This window comes from Pelophylax lessonae (assembly GCF_965119305.1).
Source record: "Pelophylax lessonae genome assembly, chromosome: 4".
Classification (NCBI taxonomy): domain Eukaryota; kingdom Metazoa; phylum Chordata; class Amphibia; order Anura; family Ranidae; genus Pelophylax; species Pelophylax lessonae.
This window is the reverse complement of record NC_138771.1, coordinates 288,671,834-288,691,496: the sequence shown is the minus strand read 5'-3', so window position 1 is coordinate 288,691,496 and position 19,663 is coordinate 288,671,834. Positions and strand designations below refer to the sequence as shown.

Here is a 19,663-nt window from a genome sequence, read left to right as displayed (position 1 = left end):
CTGACATCAATGCACTGTTTAATTTGGAAGCTAGGTGGAATGTTGATAAATGCAAAGTTATGCACTTGATGATTAAGAATATGCATGCATCATACATTCTAGTGGGAGTACAACTGGGGGAATCAATGGTGGAGAAGGATATAGGGGTTTTGGTAGATCATAAGCTTAATAATAGCTTGCAATGCCAAGCTGCGGTTTCCAAAGTGAGCAAAGTCCTTTCTTGTATTAGGAGAGGCATGGACTCTAGAGAGAAAGACATCTTTTTGCCCCTCTGCAAATCATTAGTAAGACCTCATTTGGAATAGGCAGTTCAGTTTTGGGCAACAGTTCTCAAAAAGAGTTATCGGGAATGTTGCCTTATGAGGAGTTTATGTGTAATCTCCATTAGTAACTGTAAATAGATGTGTGTCAATGTATGGATGAGATATTGAATTTTGATTTCAACTATCAACTAATAGTTGATATCAATTATATGAAGTTAAGAGTTATGAAACCAGTTTGCAGACAGTAGTAATTTAATTAGCAAGTCCTTTTGAAATGCTAGAATGTGGTTAGGTTGGGCTACTTTTCATAGACATTACGGGGCCTAGGGAATAATTGATAATAGGCCGTGTCACTTCCCTTGTTATCTCGGCTCCCACTTCCAAGACACTTTCTTTAGATATGCAATGAAGACTGTCTTTTCAGGGATGGACAGTTTGCCCTGGAGATAACATGAACATGGCATGATTACCCCCCCCCCCCCCCCCAGAGAGGAGGGCTATCGAGAGGCTGGGTTATGCTAAATATAGGGGATGGGGAAAATGTTCAATCCTGAATGAGATGCGCCCGAAGGGAGGAGAGGGTAAGATAGCTACACCAATCAGAATGCCCCTAAGCAAGTCTGGGAGATTTAGGTATATAATAGTTAAAGAGGAAGTAAACTCAGCTATAAAAATACATCTTTTAGAATGAATTAAAAGGACTTACACTATTAATACATTACACATAAAATATTTAAATCGTAACCTTCTTAAAATACCTTTTTTATTTAAGTTAATTTTTTTCCTTTTTCCTGCTCTCGGCTGTGCCATGTCATCTCCTCCTTTCTGCTCCCCCTGCGGATGTCATTTCCGCCCTTACTGCATTCTTTGGCTGAAATCTCTCAGTGTAATGCAGACTCTCTGTGTAATGCTGCCATTTTTCACTCCCCCTCCCCTTGTCTGACCTTTCTTGTTCACTCCCCCTCTGAGATAAGGAAGCAGGAAGCTTCATAGCTGTGCCGTTTTTTCACACATACATTGTTATATTAATGAAACAGCACACATATCGTGCCGTGAATTGAATGACAAACTGGGCATGCGCTGATAACGTCATCAACTTTTACAGGATGAATTACAGGAAGATTATACAAGTAAGTAATCTTTTATAGGCACCAATCTATTGCTTTCTTTAGGCAGATTAGAATGAGCTGAAGTGTAAATGGGGAGTTTACAACCTCTTTAAGGGGGGAAGAAAAAGACCCTCTTTGATTCAGCAGACTAGATTGAAACTCTCATGAGAATGGTAACTATGGAATGTACCTCCTGCACTTAAATGTATACATGCTTGTCTTATTTGTTGTCTGTCTTGCTGTTTGTATCATTGTGGTATGAGTATCATTCTCTATATTTCTTCAGATAACCTTTCCATTTTGTATGTACTATAGATAAATTGTTGTGAAGTAATTTAGGCCTCCAATGCTATTTACCAATACATTTCTGTTGCTGTGGTAAAGCTTTTACTCATGGTCAAAGAACTCTTATTTAACCCAAATCTTGCATGAGGTACATAAATCTCAAAATATAGCTTACGGGTAACAGGGAACTGGAGATGGTGCAGAGAAGGGCAACCAAACTGATGAGGGGCATAGAGCAGCTCAGCTATGAAGATAGTTTAGAGGAACTGAATTTATTCTCTCTTGAGAAGAGGAGATTAAGGGGGGATATGATCAACATGTATAAATATATAAGGGCTTCATATGATGAACTTGGTGTTGAGTTATTCACTTTAAGGTCATCACAGAGGTGAAGGGGACACTCTTTACGTCTAAAGGTAAAGAGATTTCATCTCCAAATATGGAAAGGTTTCTTCACAGAAAGAGCTGTGCAAATGTGGAATAGACTCCCTCAAGAACAGGCTCTGGCCAGCTCAGTAGATTGCTTTACAAAAAGGCCTGGATTCTTTCCTTAATGTACATAATATAACTGGGTACTAACATTTATAGGTAAAGTTGATCCAAGGAATATCCACCTTGCCTCTTGGGGGGATCAGGAAGGATTTTTTTCCCCTGCTGTAGCAAATTGGATCATGCTTTGCTGGGGTTGTTTGCCTTCCTCTGGAAAAACTGTGGATATAGGATTGTGTATATGGGATTGTATGATATTTTTTTTTTCTCTTTTATTAGTGGAGGTGGATGGACTTGTGTATTTTTGCAACCTGACTAACTATGTAAGAGTCATTTCTTTAGATTATCAACATTTTCACTGAAAGCTGAAACAACTATTTATAGAAAGATCTTTTGTAAGAAAAAATCTTATATCTATGACAACCCAAACTGTTTATGTTCTTATGACGGATAATTTGGCTACATACAATATACAGTAATTTTTAACATTCCTCAATGCACATTTGCTACATACCAGGAGCCCTAAACAATCCATTTTTGTTGGCTTTCCTGTTTCACCATAGCAGACCATGTGGAGAGCTGTATTGCCATCATCATCTCTCCAGTTGACTTCAGCACCATACTTGAGTAATAACTGCAAATAAAAAAAAAAGTGCTCTTTTTAATACGTGAATTATATTTCATAGGTTTGAGGTAAAGCATTCAACATCATGCTTTGCAGCTCGCAAACCAAATCAGAGATAGTAAAATAACTCTTTTGATGGAAAACTATTTCCTTAACAATAAATATGACAATGTGGTTATTAGTACATGGATTACACTGGGAGAGCATGGTAGTTAAAGCTGAACTCCAGGAATGATCTTTTTATGCATATTTACATTGGTCACACTGGCACAATGTAAGTATGCATATCTCATACCTAAGGTTGTGGAAGATGAAAATCACTGTAGTAGTTGGCTCTACTAAAATAATATCTGTAATCTTCCAGGTACTGATCTATTTCTGTGCATGCAACTTCCCCTCTGCCACACCACAAATAGTCACTCACTTAGTACTGTCACCAGTCATAGAATGTAAAAGAAAAGAATATTTTGTGCAAAAGCCACTACTAAATAGTGTCTGGTATGGAATATTTATAGAACTGGGTATGGCGCTGCTCCACATAAGTGCTCCACATTGCACTTATAGCACCATTCGTAAAATGCCTTGCATTTTTTCATTGAATATAAGGCATCCTCTGATTGGATTATTGTGGGGATCATGATGTCACCACATCTCCACTCCACCTCATTCAATCAGAGAATGTATTGTAGTTATTGAGGAAAAATATAAGCAGTTCTATTCTTGGTAGCAGTAACCATGTGGTCAGTGTGAAGAGGTGTAGCAGCTCCTCAGCAGGACCCGGACAATTGTGGCTACTACTGTTTTATCATTGACTACTACAGTGATTCTCAGCTTCCCCAGCAGTCTATCCTGTATGGCATAGGGATACTTACATTATACAATACAGATAATTCCTAAAGTTTAGCTGTAATGGGTCACCGACGCAAAATTAAAAACCATGGCCTAAGTAAAACTCCAAAGGAAATCCATGTTACAAAACTGCTGAGCAGTATTACAAATTGGCCGATATAACAGCTCATATTTATGTATATAAAGGAAAACATTAAACTGCAAGTGACTACTTACTGCCTATCAATAGCCTGTTAAGCCCGCTGGTTAATTTCTGCCTTGTACCAGTAAATGGGCTATTCCATGCTTATTAAACTAAATGTGGCATTTCATTTAGATGACAGTTTGAGAGCAAAATTTTGATGCACCTTTAGGAAAACTTCATATAAATGCAAAAATCTTTTTTTTTTTCTAGTAGATTGTTTAATCCTTAGTTGCCTTTTTTGTTGGACATGGATGAATCCCACTGATAATTTGACATAAGTGAATTGACAGTAATCAGGCTTAACAGCATGTATGCAGGTGTTTTGTGCTGTTAGTACGCTAACCTTCAGACTGTAATTTGCAAAGAAATGATTATTTTATGCAGCATGTTTGGAAATGTGTTTACGTGTATTACTTTAATAAGATGTTTGGCCATAATCTATGTGATACTTGCATGGTGTCTTATAGATAGATAGATAGATAGATAGATAGATAGATAGATAGATAGATAGATAGATAGATAGATAGATAGATAGATAGATAGATAGATAGATAGATAGATAGATAGATAGATAGATAGATAAGATAAGATATAATGATAAAATAAGAAAATGCATATTAACTCCATTTATCTTTCTCATTGTTACTTTTGTATTTCCTCTGCTCTATTCATCTGTGGATCAAAGGGATGAGTTTAATTTTTTTTAAATCAAAATTGTCCCTATTAAACCCCGTATAAACTTTTAGTTCTTCATCAGCAGCCCTAATTAACTTTTACTTTGCCCTTGCTATTATTTTCTTGCTGATTTGTTTGTTTATTTCTATTTTTCTACCCATTAATATTAAACCTTTTTTGTTTTTATTTGTTTTGTTAGTTAATTTTTGAAGTGTCTCAAGTGTCTCACCTGGGTCTGGGGTGCGCATAGACTGCCCACTTGTTATTATATACAGCAGAGCTGATCTGCGGGTACCGTGAACTCAATGCCAGCCGGCACATGCCGATCACTCAGCATAGAGGCAGAACAGAGATCTGCCTATGTAAACAATTGCCATTCTCTCAGCAGGGAAGGCATGGATCCTGTGTTCTTGCAAAGCAGGGACATGGATCCATGCCTTTCCCTAGTAAAAGCACAGCGCACACAGTACACAAACACCAACTAGACACACAGTTAACCCTTTAATCTCCCTGATGTTAACCCCTTCCCAGCCAATGTCATTAGTACAGTGACAGTGCATATTATTTAGTGTCACTGGTCCCCAAAAAGTGTCAAAAGTGTCAGTTAGTTTCTGATTTGTCTGCTGCAATATTGCAGTCCCACTATAAGTCGCTGATCACCACCAATACTAGTAAAAAAAATGTATAAAAATTTCATAAATATATTCCATAGTTTGTAGTAGACACTATACCTTTTGCGAACAAATGAAAATGATTAAACTGCATTCTAGTAAATAAACATTGTATAAAATATTCAACATTAAGTGCAAAATCAAAAGTGCTTATAGTCCCATAAAGTCTGATTAAAAAATCAAATGCAATATTTCTATAATCCAAACGCATCCAAACGTTGTGGTGAGGACACTTCACCAATGATCACTAATAGTGTGTCTCTTTTTCACCAGCATTGAAGTGCACATCTTACTCACCAGAATTTTTTGACCCCCCATTACAGGCGGTCATGAATATCTGATGTTTCCACTTGCAGATAATAAACCGTCAATGGTGATGTTTCTAAACTTATATAGCAAGTTGTATCACAGCTTTGAAAAAACAGGGGACGGTGTATTATGCTCCACCTGCGTTCCAAGGAGGTGGAAGTGACGTGTCTCGTATAGTCCCAGCCAACGCGCTTCGTCTGCAAATGTCTAACATTCACTGATAAGCTATTCAACTTCACAACATGCAGCTCTCACATATTTGGTTGTAATTATAATTATAGTTTGTGTAGGTTGCGCAGGTGTTGGGTTAAATTAACCCATTTACACTATAAGTTTGGCGCAAACCAATCAATATACGCTTATTGGGATCTTTTTTTTTTTTACCAGAGATTTGTAACAGAATACATATTGGCCTAAATTGATAAGGACATTTGTTTTTTTACATTTTTATATTGGATATGTTTTATAGCAGAAGGTAAAAAAATGTTTTTTTTTGTTTATAGCGCAAAAACTAAAAACACAGAGGTGATCAAATACTACCAAAAGCTCTATTTGTGGGAAAAAAAGGACATCATTTTATTTGGGTACAGTGTCACAAGACTGCACAATAACTAGTTAAAGTAACGTAGTGCCATATCGCAAAAAAAAAAAAAAAAGGCCTGGTCATGAAGGGGGGTAAATTTTCCAGAGGTCAAGTGGTTAAAGAATGGCAAAGATATTTCTGAATAAACAGGCCCATATCAGAATAATAAAAATTGTTAAGTCCATGTCTGGTTTACAGGTGTAAGAGCTAAAATGGTTAAGTAAGGCAATGCTATGTTGTAGTAGCTGTGTGTATGGTGCAATAACTTTAGCAGCCAGTCAAATTGAAATTTTCTTTTGACAAGTAAGAAAATAAGTTTAAACTGGAACTCCAGCTACACAGATGAAATATTTAAAGTCATGTGAAAAAGTCAGTACTTTCCATGAAAATGTAGATTTCTCATATGGAAAAGTATACCTCTACATTTACCACCTCTTCAATTCAATAAAATTAGAATCAGGTGTTTCAAATTAAGTGTCACTGATTAGAACCTACTTAGGGAGTATACTAGTGGAACCTGTCTTAAATATATCTCACATATCTACGCTCTGATGTTCTCTTTGCTATTAATGCATGTGGTGTCATCATTCTAAGATCAAAACAGCTCTAATGCCTCGTACACACGCAACGATTGTTGGCCGTGAATTTTCGGCCAATGTCCGATCGGCCGATTGTCGGCTTGTTAGTATGATGCTTCCGACAACCGACTGCGACTTTTCGGTCGAAAAAAATCTGGTGTGCATGCTATAAAATTTTTGTTGGCCGTCACCAGAACGCCCGATTGTTCGTCAGTCAGTACAGATTTCGGCCGACAAAAGCCAGATGAGCAAGACTGGGCATGCTCAGAGAAGAAAAAACACACAGAAAGTAAACCAGCACATGACATCACTTCTGAAGTTGGTTGTTGTTGGCCGAAAAAATTTGTGTGCAGTCTAGGCACATTTCAACCAACACAACAACACTGGACAAAAGACGGCCGATCGGTCGGCCAACAATCGTTGCGTGTGTACGAGGCTTAAGGCTCTCAGAAGGACTGTTATTGTTGTCTATTCTTTTGGGTTAAGATTTAAAATTATTTGAAACCAATCATTCCAAAATAATTTTCAAAGTAGATTTTAAATGACTGCTAATTTGTGCAGGGCTAGCTGTCCCAGCAAATTTAGCCCAGAAGCTGACTGTTTGATGCCAAAAGAAAAATCCATAGACCCCCCAACAATATTCACAAAATCTGCAGGTAACTCTTGCAGACGTTTGTGTCAAAGTGCATGTTTCTACACTCAGAAAGAGATTATCCTAATTTACCCTGCACTGGAGATGTGCCAGGAAAAAAATCTTTGCTGTCCAAAACAGAACACATAAGCACATAAGAGCAAGATTACAGTTTGCTTTGGACTATATAGCCAAAGGCCAGGCCTTCTGGTACAATGTGCTGTGGAATAATGAATCAAGCAAGAATTGTTTCGCCACAGTAACAGTAGACATGTTTAGTGCAAACTGAGGACAGCACTTCAGAGCAAGAACCTTGTTGGAACTGTTAAGAATGATGGTGGATACCAAATGGAAGATCTAACTTACTCACAAAGAGGCCTCCCCTCTATATCACACAAAATCTGGGCCTGCTGGCTCTCCTTCACCTTCACAGCAGACTATGCTGCCATCAAAGCTTCATAGGTTTTTACCTTGGTACTATTCAACAATAATTCTGCTAATGTATCATTAGAATGTAACTTATACTTATGACAATATTCCAGAAAGAATACTACTACCTGATTAAGTGTATGTCCATATTCCTATACACGCAGCAGCCGCGGTTCCCGCATCCCCCCCCCCCTTGCTCCTTCCTCCCCCCCCCCCTTCTATGTCTCTCACGTCTACTTACTCCCTGAATTTCCTTTTTCACTTCTTTCTCCTCTGCCTTGCTCTTTTCTATGTCTGTCTAGCTCTCCTTTCCTTTGAGCTAGCTTCCTCTTTTGAAATGTGTCGAATATGCTTGTTATATTTAACTAATTCGCAATGCCTCACGAGTATTTGACGAATAAGTGACGAGTAAGTTTAGAATTTGATGAGTAAGTGCGAATTTAATTCGCAATGCCTCACGAGTATTTGACTAAGCCCATGCCCATGTAGAATTGCATTGGGTGTGGTCCCCTATCTCCTGAGGTTGAGCTATACAAACTAAGGTCTTTCGTATCTTTCTCTTGTTGATGTCTAAAATGTTTTTCTAATATGTTCGACATTTACTAGTTCACTGTAATCATATTTGACCATGATTGTAACACGTGTTCTTTGTTTATTTCTAAAAATTCTTTAATAAAAACTTATTAAACAAAAAAAGAATGATGGTGGAAATGTTACGATTTGGGGTTACTCTTCTGCTTCAATGCCTGATCAGCTTCCAGTTGTTGAGTCAACTATGAATTCTACATCATATCAAAGTCTGCTAGATGGAAATGTGAAGCCATCTCTCCAAACGTTAAAAGTGGAAATTGATATTTCAACACGGCAATCATCTAACGCGCACTAGAAAATTCACAGAGGAATAGCTCTAAAAGGAAAAATCAAGGGCCTCAAACTGGTCTAGTCAAAGCCCTTATTTTAAAAGATAGGCTCACCTTTTGAATGTTACATGTTACACCCGTATGCCCCTCTCCCACTCAGCCCATCCCCCTTGTGACAGAGGACATGGGTTTCTTTCCCCTGGCAGGTGCTGACACATTTGAAATCACCGCAGCTATGCGTGGCTCCACTCGCCCAGTCACTTAATCCATTCACAGGAATCTGTGCATTAAAAAAACAAAAGTCCAGTCTCTAACCACAGTAGACAGACTTGGTAGTTTTAGTGGAGAGGAGTTAGAACATCAGTCAGGTTTTTACTGCTGTTTTGCCCCTGCCTCATGGAGATTCACTCTCTGTATTTGTCATATTTACCATTATCACCAAAAGTGAAAGTAAAAGAAAAAACATATTTTTGGGCTGCCCCCAGAACAGTAACACAGGGTTAATCTTCCAATAGGGACACTACTTCTGGTGAATTTTCAGGATTAGGTCAGGTGTTCAAGTCATGTAGTGAAGGGAGGTAACATATTCATTTTCACTGTTAGGTTAACCATTTGCCACCCGTCATATAGCAAAATGACGGCGGCAAAGTGGTTGCTCTATCCTGACTGGCCGTCATATGAGGGGGGTGCGCAGAGCAGCGATCGGTGGTGCGGTGTGTCACTCTGACACACCGCATCTCCGATCCCGGTAAAGAGCCTATGACATAGGCTCTTTACCATGTGATACACTGTGTCCAATCACAGCTGGTCACATAGTAAATAGGAAGTGCCATTGATCGGCTTTCCTCAGCTCCCTCCTGACAGGCGCGAGTAGAGGAGAGCTGATTGGCGGCTCTCCTGACGGGGGGGGGTCTGTGCTGGTGATCAGAGCATTGATTACCAGTGCAGACCCTTGGGAGATGACACTAGAGCCACCAGGGATTTCCCACCCATGGCCATCAGGGATGCCCACCCATAGCCACCATGGTTGCCCACCCATGCCACCAGGGATGGCAATCAGTGCTCAGGGAGCCTGCAAGTGCCCTCCTCATCAGTGCCCATCAATGCCATCTATCAGTGCTGCCCACCTATGCCCATCAGTGCCGCCTATCAGTGCATATCAGCGCCCATCAGTGCCGCCTATCAGTGCCCACCAATGCTGCATATCAGTGCTACATATCAGTGCCCATCAATGCTGCATATCACTGCCGCGTATCAGTGTTGCATATTAGTGCCTCAACATCAGTGCCACCTCATCAGTGCCCCCCATCAGTGCCTCCACATCAGTGCCTGTCAGTGCGGCCTCATCAGTGCTCATCAGTGCAGGAAAAAAAGTTATTTATTTACCAAATTTTATAACATAAACAAAAAACTTTTTTTTTCAAACTTTCCGGTCTTTTTTTATTTGTTTAGAAAAAAGAAAAAACCTTGCGGTGATCAAATACCACCAAAAGAAAGCTCTATTTATGGTAAAAAAATGACATAAATTTGGTTTAGGTACAGTGTTGCCTGACCGCGCAATTGTCATTCAAATTGCAACAGCGCTAAAAGCTGAAAATTGGCCTGGGCAGGAAGGGGGTGAAAGTGCCCAGTATTGAAGTGGTTAAAACAAAACTCCAGTCAAAATAAAAAAACAACAAATAGCCTATTCAAAGATAAAATTAAAAAAAAACATCTTTTGTTGCAATATTTACCTTCAATTCAGAGAATTTCCAGAGATTTTCTCAGTCTCATGGCCATCATCATTCAACCTACTTCCTCTGAGCCTAGGCCATCCTGAACCTGCCGCAGTCTGTGCTGCACAATGAAAGGAGAAGCATCACAGTGATAAACTAATTTCTGTCACTGACTTTTCTTTTCTGCATGCTTCTTGGCAGCTCAATAACTGATTGGCTCCTTGTTCTGCTTCTTCCTCTTATACTCCGGCTCTGCTATACAGGGACTGCAAGAGGCTGATACGGAGTCATATCAGGGTATTTACATTGTTTGCACAAGGGTCCAGTTCACACCACATGCAGTGCAGTGCTTTTTTTCCTCCATAAAAAATACATGGAAAGTAGATTATATGGGTTCCAATGGCATAGTTCACACAAGTGCAGTGTGTTCCAGTACTTTTCAGTTCCAGAAAAAAAAGTACAACATGCTGCTTTTTTCCTGCACAGAACTGTGCTGGGACGCGGTAAAACGCATCAAAAATGCATGAAAAACACACTGGACTACAGTGAAAACAAAACAGGAAAAAAAAAAGAAAAATAGCATCAGAAATGCATCCGGAAATTCATGATAAATTCAACAAAAATGCACTGGAATGCATCAAAAACGTGCTACAAACGTGCATGCGGAAACGCATGTGAAAAAGATGTGGAGGATGTTTTTGTGGTGTGATTGAGCACTTTTGATATATTTCTTGATATATTAATGATTGTAGCGCTGCATTGAAATCTTTTTAAAATGTCTGTAGTTCAGTTATAAGTGTTGAGGTGCAGATCAAAGTTGGATTAATTATTTGGCATGGTTTCACATCAAAGCTATCCTTGCATACAACTATAGTTATACAAAACAGTGCATTTGACGATGGCTTATCTTGTCTACCCAGAAAAGGTACTCACTAATGACTCCATAAATTTTTGGGTCTGTTGACTGGACTAGTGGCCAGTGCTGGCCCAGTATGCAGTAAAGGACTTTGATATCTAGCCCCAATGTCCCTTCAGATAGGGAGTTTGGTGAAACAGAATTGGGTAAGATAAATTGAGTAGATAAATTAACAGTAAAAAAGTGAGATCAGAGCACATTGTCCACATAAAAAAGGATGAGGGGAGGATGGTTACAGATGACACGGAGAAGGCAACTGTACTAAATGCTTTCTTCTCCTCAGTTTTTACACAGGAAAAGGAAGGATAGACCAACCAGGACTGTACTCTTAATAACACATTGCAGGAGGTATCCTTTTGGCTAACAGAGTCTGGAAAAGACTAGAAAAGCTTAACACAAATAAATAACCAGGAGCACATGGCTTACACCCGAGAGTCCTCAATAAACTCAGTCAGGTTATAGCTAGACAAATATTCCTAATCTTTATGGACAGAACATTGACAGGAATGGTACAAGCTGTTTGAAGAAAAGCTCATGTGGTACCAATATTTAAAAAAGGGCAGATACAAATACAGTACCTTGAAACTACAGGCCAGTCAGCCTAACATCAATAGTATGTAAGCGATTAGAGGGGGTGATAAGGGACTATATCCAATAATTTGCTAATGAAAACAGTATCATTAGTAGTAATCAGCATAGGTTCCTGCCAGACCAATCTGTTAACATTCTGTGAGGAAGTGAGCTGCCTTCTAGATAGGGGGAAGGCCTGTGGATGTGGTGTATCTGGAATTTGCAAAAGCATTCAATAGAGTTCCCCCTAAACGCCTAAACTACAAGCTAAGGTTTGTAGGCATGGACTATAGGGTTTGTTCTTGAATAGAAAACTGGTTACAGGGGCGCGTCCAAAGGGTGGGGATAAATAATGTGTAATTAGACTGGTCTGGAGTGGTAAGTGGGGCACCCCAAGGCTCTGTCTTGGGACCAATTCTGTTTAATGTATTCATAAATGATATGGAGGATGGAGTAAATAGCTCAATCTAATTTTTTTTCAGGGCAATAATTTCACATCAGGATATAGAAATTTTACAAGAATACCTGAATAAAATAATGGAGTGGGCAGCAAACTACATGGAAAATGAGGTTTAATGTTGAGAAATGTAAAGTGATGCACTTGGGGGCTAAAAAATATAAACACAAACTACTCACTATGGGGAGAACCTCTGGGGAAATCAAGGATGGAGAACGGTCTGGAGGTCCTGGTAGAAAACAGACTGAGCAATAGCATGCAATGTCAAGCTGCAGCAAGCAAAGTCAGCAGACTTTTAGCATGCATAAAAAAAGGGTTACTCCAGAGATAAAACTATATTCCTGTAACTTCATAAAACTCTGGTCTGGCCACATCTGGAGTATTCTGTCCAGTTCTGGTTACCAGTCCTCAGGAACAGTGTGCTGGAGCTGAAGAGATTCCATAGAAGGGCAACAAAATGAATAAGGGGACTGGATGACATCAATTATGAGAAATGGATTACAAGCACTAAATTGATTCTCCCTGGAGAAGAGATGCTTGAGAGGATATACGATAGCAATATACAATTACCTCAATGGTAGTCCCAGTGCAGGATGAAAACTTTTCAGTCTCAGCGAGTGTAAGAGAACATGGGGCCACACAATGAGATTTGAGGAGAAGCAGTTTAACCTTAAGCTGCGTAGGGGGTTTTTCACTGTCAGAGCAATAAGGATGTGGAATTCTCTTCCACAAAACATACAGGGATATTGGAAATGATTATCGTCACTGACACACATACACCTACATGGGTTTAACTGAATAGCCTATTGTCTTTATTCAACCTACTATGAAAATATGAAACATAATCTACCTATCTCAGATAGCAATGAATAAATAGCAATCCATCACTGTTTCCAGTACCGCCTCCAGCACTGTCACTGTCCAGCACTGTTCTGTCACTCATCCTCACATTGTTAGCCACCCTATGACAAATGGAAAAGCAGCAGAGAAAGTTGTGAGCAAAAATGATCTAATGATTGTTTTGAAACATATATCCCTCTGTATAAGTACTTGTAAAAGCAATGCTAAATATAACTGGGTTGATGTACTGAATATCACATTATTTTTTTAGGATGCTGTTTGCATTACATACTAATTGTTCATTTATTACAACTTGAATTTAATCTGCAGATTTTTCTTTTGGGAAACATGTCCAACATTAGTTCACATCTGTGCAATGCATAAAAGCCTGCCAAGATTTTAATGAAAGATATTGAGGCAGTGATTGGCTCCCTGTAGTGGAACACAGACGATTATGTAAATATTGTAATTAGAGGCAAAATTTGAAAAGACAATAGTCCATTCTGTTGCAATATTATTATGGCAGATATATGCTCATGTGATGACTTTCTGCATAGACCTACAGTAAACAAAAAACCTCTTCTAAGCCTTTGCTTCAACTAATCCATTCTATTAAGTCATTATTCTCTGATTTGGGCTATACAAGAACCTGTGGTTGGCCAACATTGCAGGCATTTATTGAAATACTATAATTAAATTTTATATTGTGAATTTAATTACAAATGAATCCTGGATTTTCACAAAACACAGTTTGGCAAGATGCTGAATTAATTTTTTTACAGTGAGATTTTAATTCTAAATTGCCTTTCCCTAGAAAAAACATTAAAAGTAAGAACTGAAAATATTGCCTGAGAGAAGACACCAAAGTTTAGGGTATTAGCCTTGTCTGTGCACTCCAAAGAAAACCTTATTACTTTGTTTCTAAAAGTTTACCTTACTTTACTTAAAGGTAAAAGGTTTCAAAAGTGAAGTTCCACTTGTTTGCATCCTCTCTCCCTCCACTGCCACACTTGGCACTTTTTTTTTGGGGGGGGGGGGGCTGAGCGGATATCTTATTTTGACATGCATCGCTCCCACTTCCAGTCAGACCACCGCAGTGATCTTTGCAGAAGTTTCCCCCCCCCCTTCCTTCCCTCTCAGCCTTCTGGGAATCATCACAAGTCCCAGAAGACTGCAGGACCACAAAGCACAGATCGCGCATATGCAGTAGGAAACCGGCTGTGAAGCCCCTAGGCTTCACTGTAGTTTCCCTTAGTTAAGATGCTGGCGCCTGGACCTGAATCCGATTTATTTTTTGTAGAAGTTTGTTGAAATTTTACAAAGTGAAATTTCATTTGTTTACATAGGAAAGCATGATATGGGCAGCACATTAGCTATGTAGTTAGCACTTCCACCTAGCAGCACTAGGGTCCTTGGCTTGAATCCCAACCATGGTACCTGTTTGGAGTTTTTATGTTCTCCCTGTGCCTGCGTGGGTTTTCTTCAGGTACTCTACTCGGTTTCTTCCCACACTCCAAGGACATACTGGTAGGTTAATTAGCTCCTGTCTTAATTGGCCCTAGTATGTGTGTGTATGAATGTGAGATAGGGACTTAAGATTATAAGCTCCTTGAGGGAAGGGAACAGATGTGAATGTACAATATATTTATATACTCTATGTAAAGCATTGTGTAAATTGACCGTACTATAAGTACCTGTAATAAATAAAATAAGTAAATGATGCAATGGATTGCATCATACCTTGCTGTGTTGAAACTCCTTTTCAGTACACACCATCGCAGTGCAATGATGTCACTTGCAATGATAGGAACAAGGCAAACAATGCTTTTACTGTATTTAACATATTTTAAGGTTGGCAAATCCAACATAGAAAATAGTAAACTCTTGTTCTGTTCTGATGCAGAGATTTTAATTTTACTAATTGACACCTGGCTAAATCCAAAATTTTATCCATGGGTTGTCAGCTGAAATACATTCCAACTGCAAAAAAGTGGTACTACAGCAGCTAAAAAGACTGCTCAGCTGTGGGCCTAATAATTTGGTTATAACTATGACGCATATATACAGTGCTTTTTTTCTGGTGGGAAACGTGCCAAATGTCATTCCGGCACCTCCGCCAGACACAGTCAGCCAGGGAACAGAAGCAGGGAGGCCGCATAAGCCAGCAATAGCATATAGTTCTGGCTGCAGCCTGAGACAGTGGAGGACGGAGTGATATCTTCTGCATTCAGCCTCTCCCTGCGGATGCTCCTTTTGGCGGCAGTCGCACTGTGTTGGGAGAGTGACACATGTAGCCTGACTGCTCACTGTGCTATGGGGACAGTTAGTCTAGAAAGAAGCTGTGTAGCCTTTGTTGGTAAATTATTCATTGTCAATGTTGCAGGATGGGGCGTTGTCTCCTAATTCTGCTTGGATGTGGGTCTGTGACTGTCTCTTAGCTGGATTGGGCTGTCTCTTAGCTGAATTGTGCTGTCTCTTAGCTTGATTTAGGCTGTCTTGTAGCTGGATTGGACCGTCTTTTAGCTGGATTGGACCGTCTTTTAGCTGGATTGGGTTGTCTCTTAGCTGGGTTGGACTATCTCTTAGCTTGATTTTGTCTGTCTCTTATCTGGATTGGGCTGTCTCTTAGCTGGATTGGACTGTCTCTTAACTGGATTGGGCTGTCTCTTAACTGGATTGGGCTGTCTCTTAGCTGGATTGGACTGTCTCTTAACTGGATTGGGCTGTCTCTTAACTGAATAAATGGGGCATGTCTTTTAGCTTGATATATGGGGGATGTCTCTTTGCTAAATATATGTAGCATGTCTCTTTGCTGAATATACAGTATGGGGCATGTCTGTATGCTGAATTTATGGGGCATATCTCTATGCTGAATATATGGGAAATGTCATATATGGGCGTGGGTGGGGGGAGGGTGAGTTTCTGCACCTTTTCTCTGAGAAAAAAAAGTGTTACTATAGATTTAAAGTACTAGTTTTAATCTGTGATTGGTACAACACCAACAAATGTTTCCAATACAAAGTGTGACAACGTTACCAGCTAATTAAAATGAAATAAATTATTTGCATACATGTTTAGGTTTATTCTACAAAAAACTTACCAACAGTATAAAACTTATTAAAAAAAAAAATGGTATTACAAATAGTTAAGGAGAGCAGGGATCAAAAAAGTTAATTTGGGATAATTAGCTAATAGAAGGGGGTTATTAAAAGGTTAAAGAGGAGAGACTCATTTTTTTTTATCATGTTTTGTTTTGTTTTTAATTTCAGGGTTTCTTCCGCAGCTCCTTAACAGATACCCTATAAGCTGTAAGTGCTAATATCAGTTCTGATTTACAGCTCCGGACCTCAGCTCTCAAGCTGATGACAGGTGTCGGTGGCTACATACTAGCGTTTGGCAAGAAAGGATTCAAGGATTCAAAATTCCAATAGACAAGTATTCTGGGTCAGCAAAAGAATAAATACATTTTTGCTTCATTGCACATGTGAGCAACAGTAAACATGCTCAATGGAGGAAAGAGCAGAGTGAACAGATTTATCAACAAGATCCTACCACTTCACTCTCCAATCAGTAAGTTCTTGATCAAGCTGTTTTGGCTGTGTTGTCTGGATCCCAAAACTATCCACCAGTAAATCCATAACATCTTTGTCAGGTAAAACAGCTCCCATATACAGTATGTATTTGACACAGGAAAGCTGTGGTTTCACCAATTTAAAAAACAGTTTCCAGAACATATACTTAACTAGTTCAGCTCCTTGGACATACTACAAACATCCAAAGAGGCAGAGCAGAGGGTTAAGCACATGCTGATGGCTGCAAGAGCTCTGTATCTTCAGCTGGCTCCCAGCTGTAAAGTGAAAGTGATCCAGTGGCTTTATAAACCCCAATCATTTCACATCGTGTGCAACGTGGCCCATCCCCCTATCCCTGTGGAACTCCCCCTCCCTGCATGATTCCCATATTCTTCCACTCTTAATGGGAGACTGGGAACACATGAATGGGTTTCAACATGGAGTCACTTTTGTGATTTTGTAACCACTGATTTAAGAGCAGTTATTCTCTGGCTGTATCAGCCAGAGAAGCAAGCACATCTCTGCTCGGTTGCATGCTGTGGAGGGCAGGAGAGACACTGGGGTCTATTAGACTTCCCCAAGGTCTCCATTAAGAGTACCTGCCCAATGCTATCAGATGGGGGGTTGGTATTTCCTTTTTATAGCAATAAAGTTACATAAATACATTAAAAAGTAAAAAAAAATAGAAACTATAGAAAAAAAAGTAACCACTACACCCACTGCCCTTCACACATGTAAACATGTTGCACAACACTTGTAAGGTATCGCCACAAATGTCAGAGTGAGAAGAATAGTTCTAGCACCAGAATTTACAATCTAAACTGGTAAGCTGTAAAATCTTTTTTAAAAAAATCCATAGTTGCTGCAGTTTTTCTTCACTAATATATTTTTTAAGTGTAATTTTTAAATGTTTTTTTCACTGCTGATCACCTATGTTTTTTTTTTTATTTTACTATTATTACATTGTTCATGTTTTTGTGGTTTTAAATTGACACTATTTATTTGGACCGAGGAGGTTGTCACCACTGTTACATGTGGATTTGCATTTAATAATTTTGGGAGGATATTGATAGTTATTTGATTTGTATTTGTTTTCCATGGTTATTTTGTGTATATAAACGAAGGTCATTGTTTTTTTTTTAAACATTGGGGGGGTTCCACCACGGTTGTTTTAATCATTTAGTATAGGTCGCATTGCATTTTTTTACCTATATTTGAAAACATCACCTGAAATGTACTTTTGCTTTACTGATTTATTAATCACTTTGTTTTTAAACTAGACCGACAGTCAACAATCTACCTTTCTCTTTCTTGTCAATTATATGACATTTTTGACATTTGTTGGTCTATTTGATGCTTACAAGTGCAATATTGCATTTGAATTTTTATTTGTATCTTTCCAATTGAAGTAATTAGTTTGTTACCCTTTGAATATGTACCGCAATCCATGTAAAAATCAGATTGTTCTCCTTTATTTTATTCAATAACAATAACTAAATTTGACAAGGGAAAAAAAAAAATGCAAAAACAATCTTTTTATCCTATTTTTATATGTGTGCAGAAAATGAAAAAATATCTCTAGTGCCAAAGTAGTTAAATAAACCAACCTGCATTGTTTTTCCATTTCTTGAACGTTGCAGAGGTGTGGCTCCTTTGTAGTCCAATATGTCCACTTCAACTTGTAACTGCAAAAGAGTCTAAATAAAAGAAATAACACATTTTTTCAAGCTCCTGTTCCCAAAAGTGGATGTTAAATTGTATAATCTATATCAGCCAATAAAATATTTGTTTTATAGTTTTGTATAGAGTAGGTAATAGAAGGAACAGGAAGCAAGGTAAGAAGCAGAAGTTAAAATTTGACTGAGGTTCTAACCCATTTTTACTATAGGTAAAGGAAAAAAAACAGTTTAGGATGGAAATGGCCTTTTTTTTAAATTTCTCTGATGTTTTTTAGTTACGCTTAGAGACATAAAAGATCAAAATCAAGATAAACTGATTACTTTGTGAAGGAACCCTAAGAAACTTGGAGTGCTGCCCCATACAAAAAAAAAACACAAGTGGGCGACTCTATCTAGGTGTAGCCATTTATTAAAAAACAGTATAAAATACAATTAAATGCGCTCACTAGTTAAAAGTGGGCAAGGCCCGAGTGGACTAGTTAAAAGTTATGACAAGTCAAGGCTTGTTATAAACCCATATAGACCTCCATAGAATCACTCTGAGGCTATATGGGTTTATGACAAGCCTTGATCCACTTTTAACTAGTGAGTGCATTTTTATTGTCTTTTATACTTTTTTAAATAAATCGCTACACATACGTGGAGGCGCCCTTTGTTTGTTTTTCATATGTGCATTGGGATCTCAAGACCTAATCTGGGACGAGCTGCATCCACTTCACCTGGTGTTCCCTACCACTCTCCTGGCCCTCTTAAGTGCCCTGTTAAATGATGGTTGCGTTCTAGCCAGCACAATAGCTTTTTAATTTTCTTTGCCGCTCCAGACAACCATCCTTCAGTTTCGGTGACTCCTACTCAAGGGTGCAGGTGACATAAACTGGAAAGGGAGAAACACTGCTGCGCACCAACCCGGCCTAAAAAGAGAATTTGCAAGACGGCTTCAGCCTGACTCCACCCAGGCTACATCCCCGATGCATTCACTCCGCCCACAGGGCTTAATCATGAAGGTCACCCTGTAAGGGAAGTTGCATTTTGCAAGCCAATTATCCCCAGAGCTTAATGAATTTGTGAAATTTCACTTTGCAAAAATACCCAATCATGTGCAATAAAAAACATGTTTGCACATGTTTGGATGATGGAAGTCAGCAGAGCTTCACCTTATTCACCAAGTTCTGGGCAAATCTCCCTTGCAAAGTGAACAGTAAATTAGCCTTTAGTAAATCAACCCCTAACATGACTGATTCACTAAAAATGTACAGAAAGGATTGGATTTGTACTCCCCCACACCTTAAAGTGAGGCTAAATTCTCCGTTTTTTTTTTTTTTGCCTAAAAATAACAAACATGTCATACTTACCTGCTCTGTGCAGTGGTTTTGC

The 19,663-nt window shown here is 38.9% G+C and overlaps 1 protein-coding gene across 1 annotated transcript in view; it reads right to left on the bottom strand.

Moving 5' to 3' along the window:
- The window catches only part of LOC309552612 (uncharacterized protein), a gene marked incomplete at both ends in the record, with an annotated part of 398,170 nt that overhangs the window by 80,711 nt on the left and 297,796 nt on the right, over positions 1-19,663 (bottom strand). The window contains 2 exons of the mRNA XM_082253553.1: positions 2,661-2,780; positions 18,218-18,307. Coding sequence (XP_082109679.1) covers positions 2,661-2,780; positions 18,218-18,307 — 210 coding nt within the window. The remainder of the gene's footprint in view (positions 1-2,660; positions 2,781-18,217; positions 18,308-19,663) is intronic.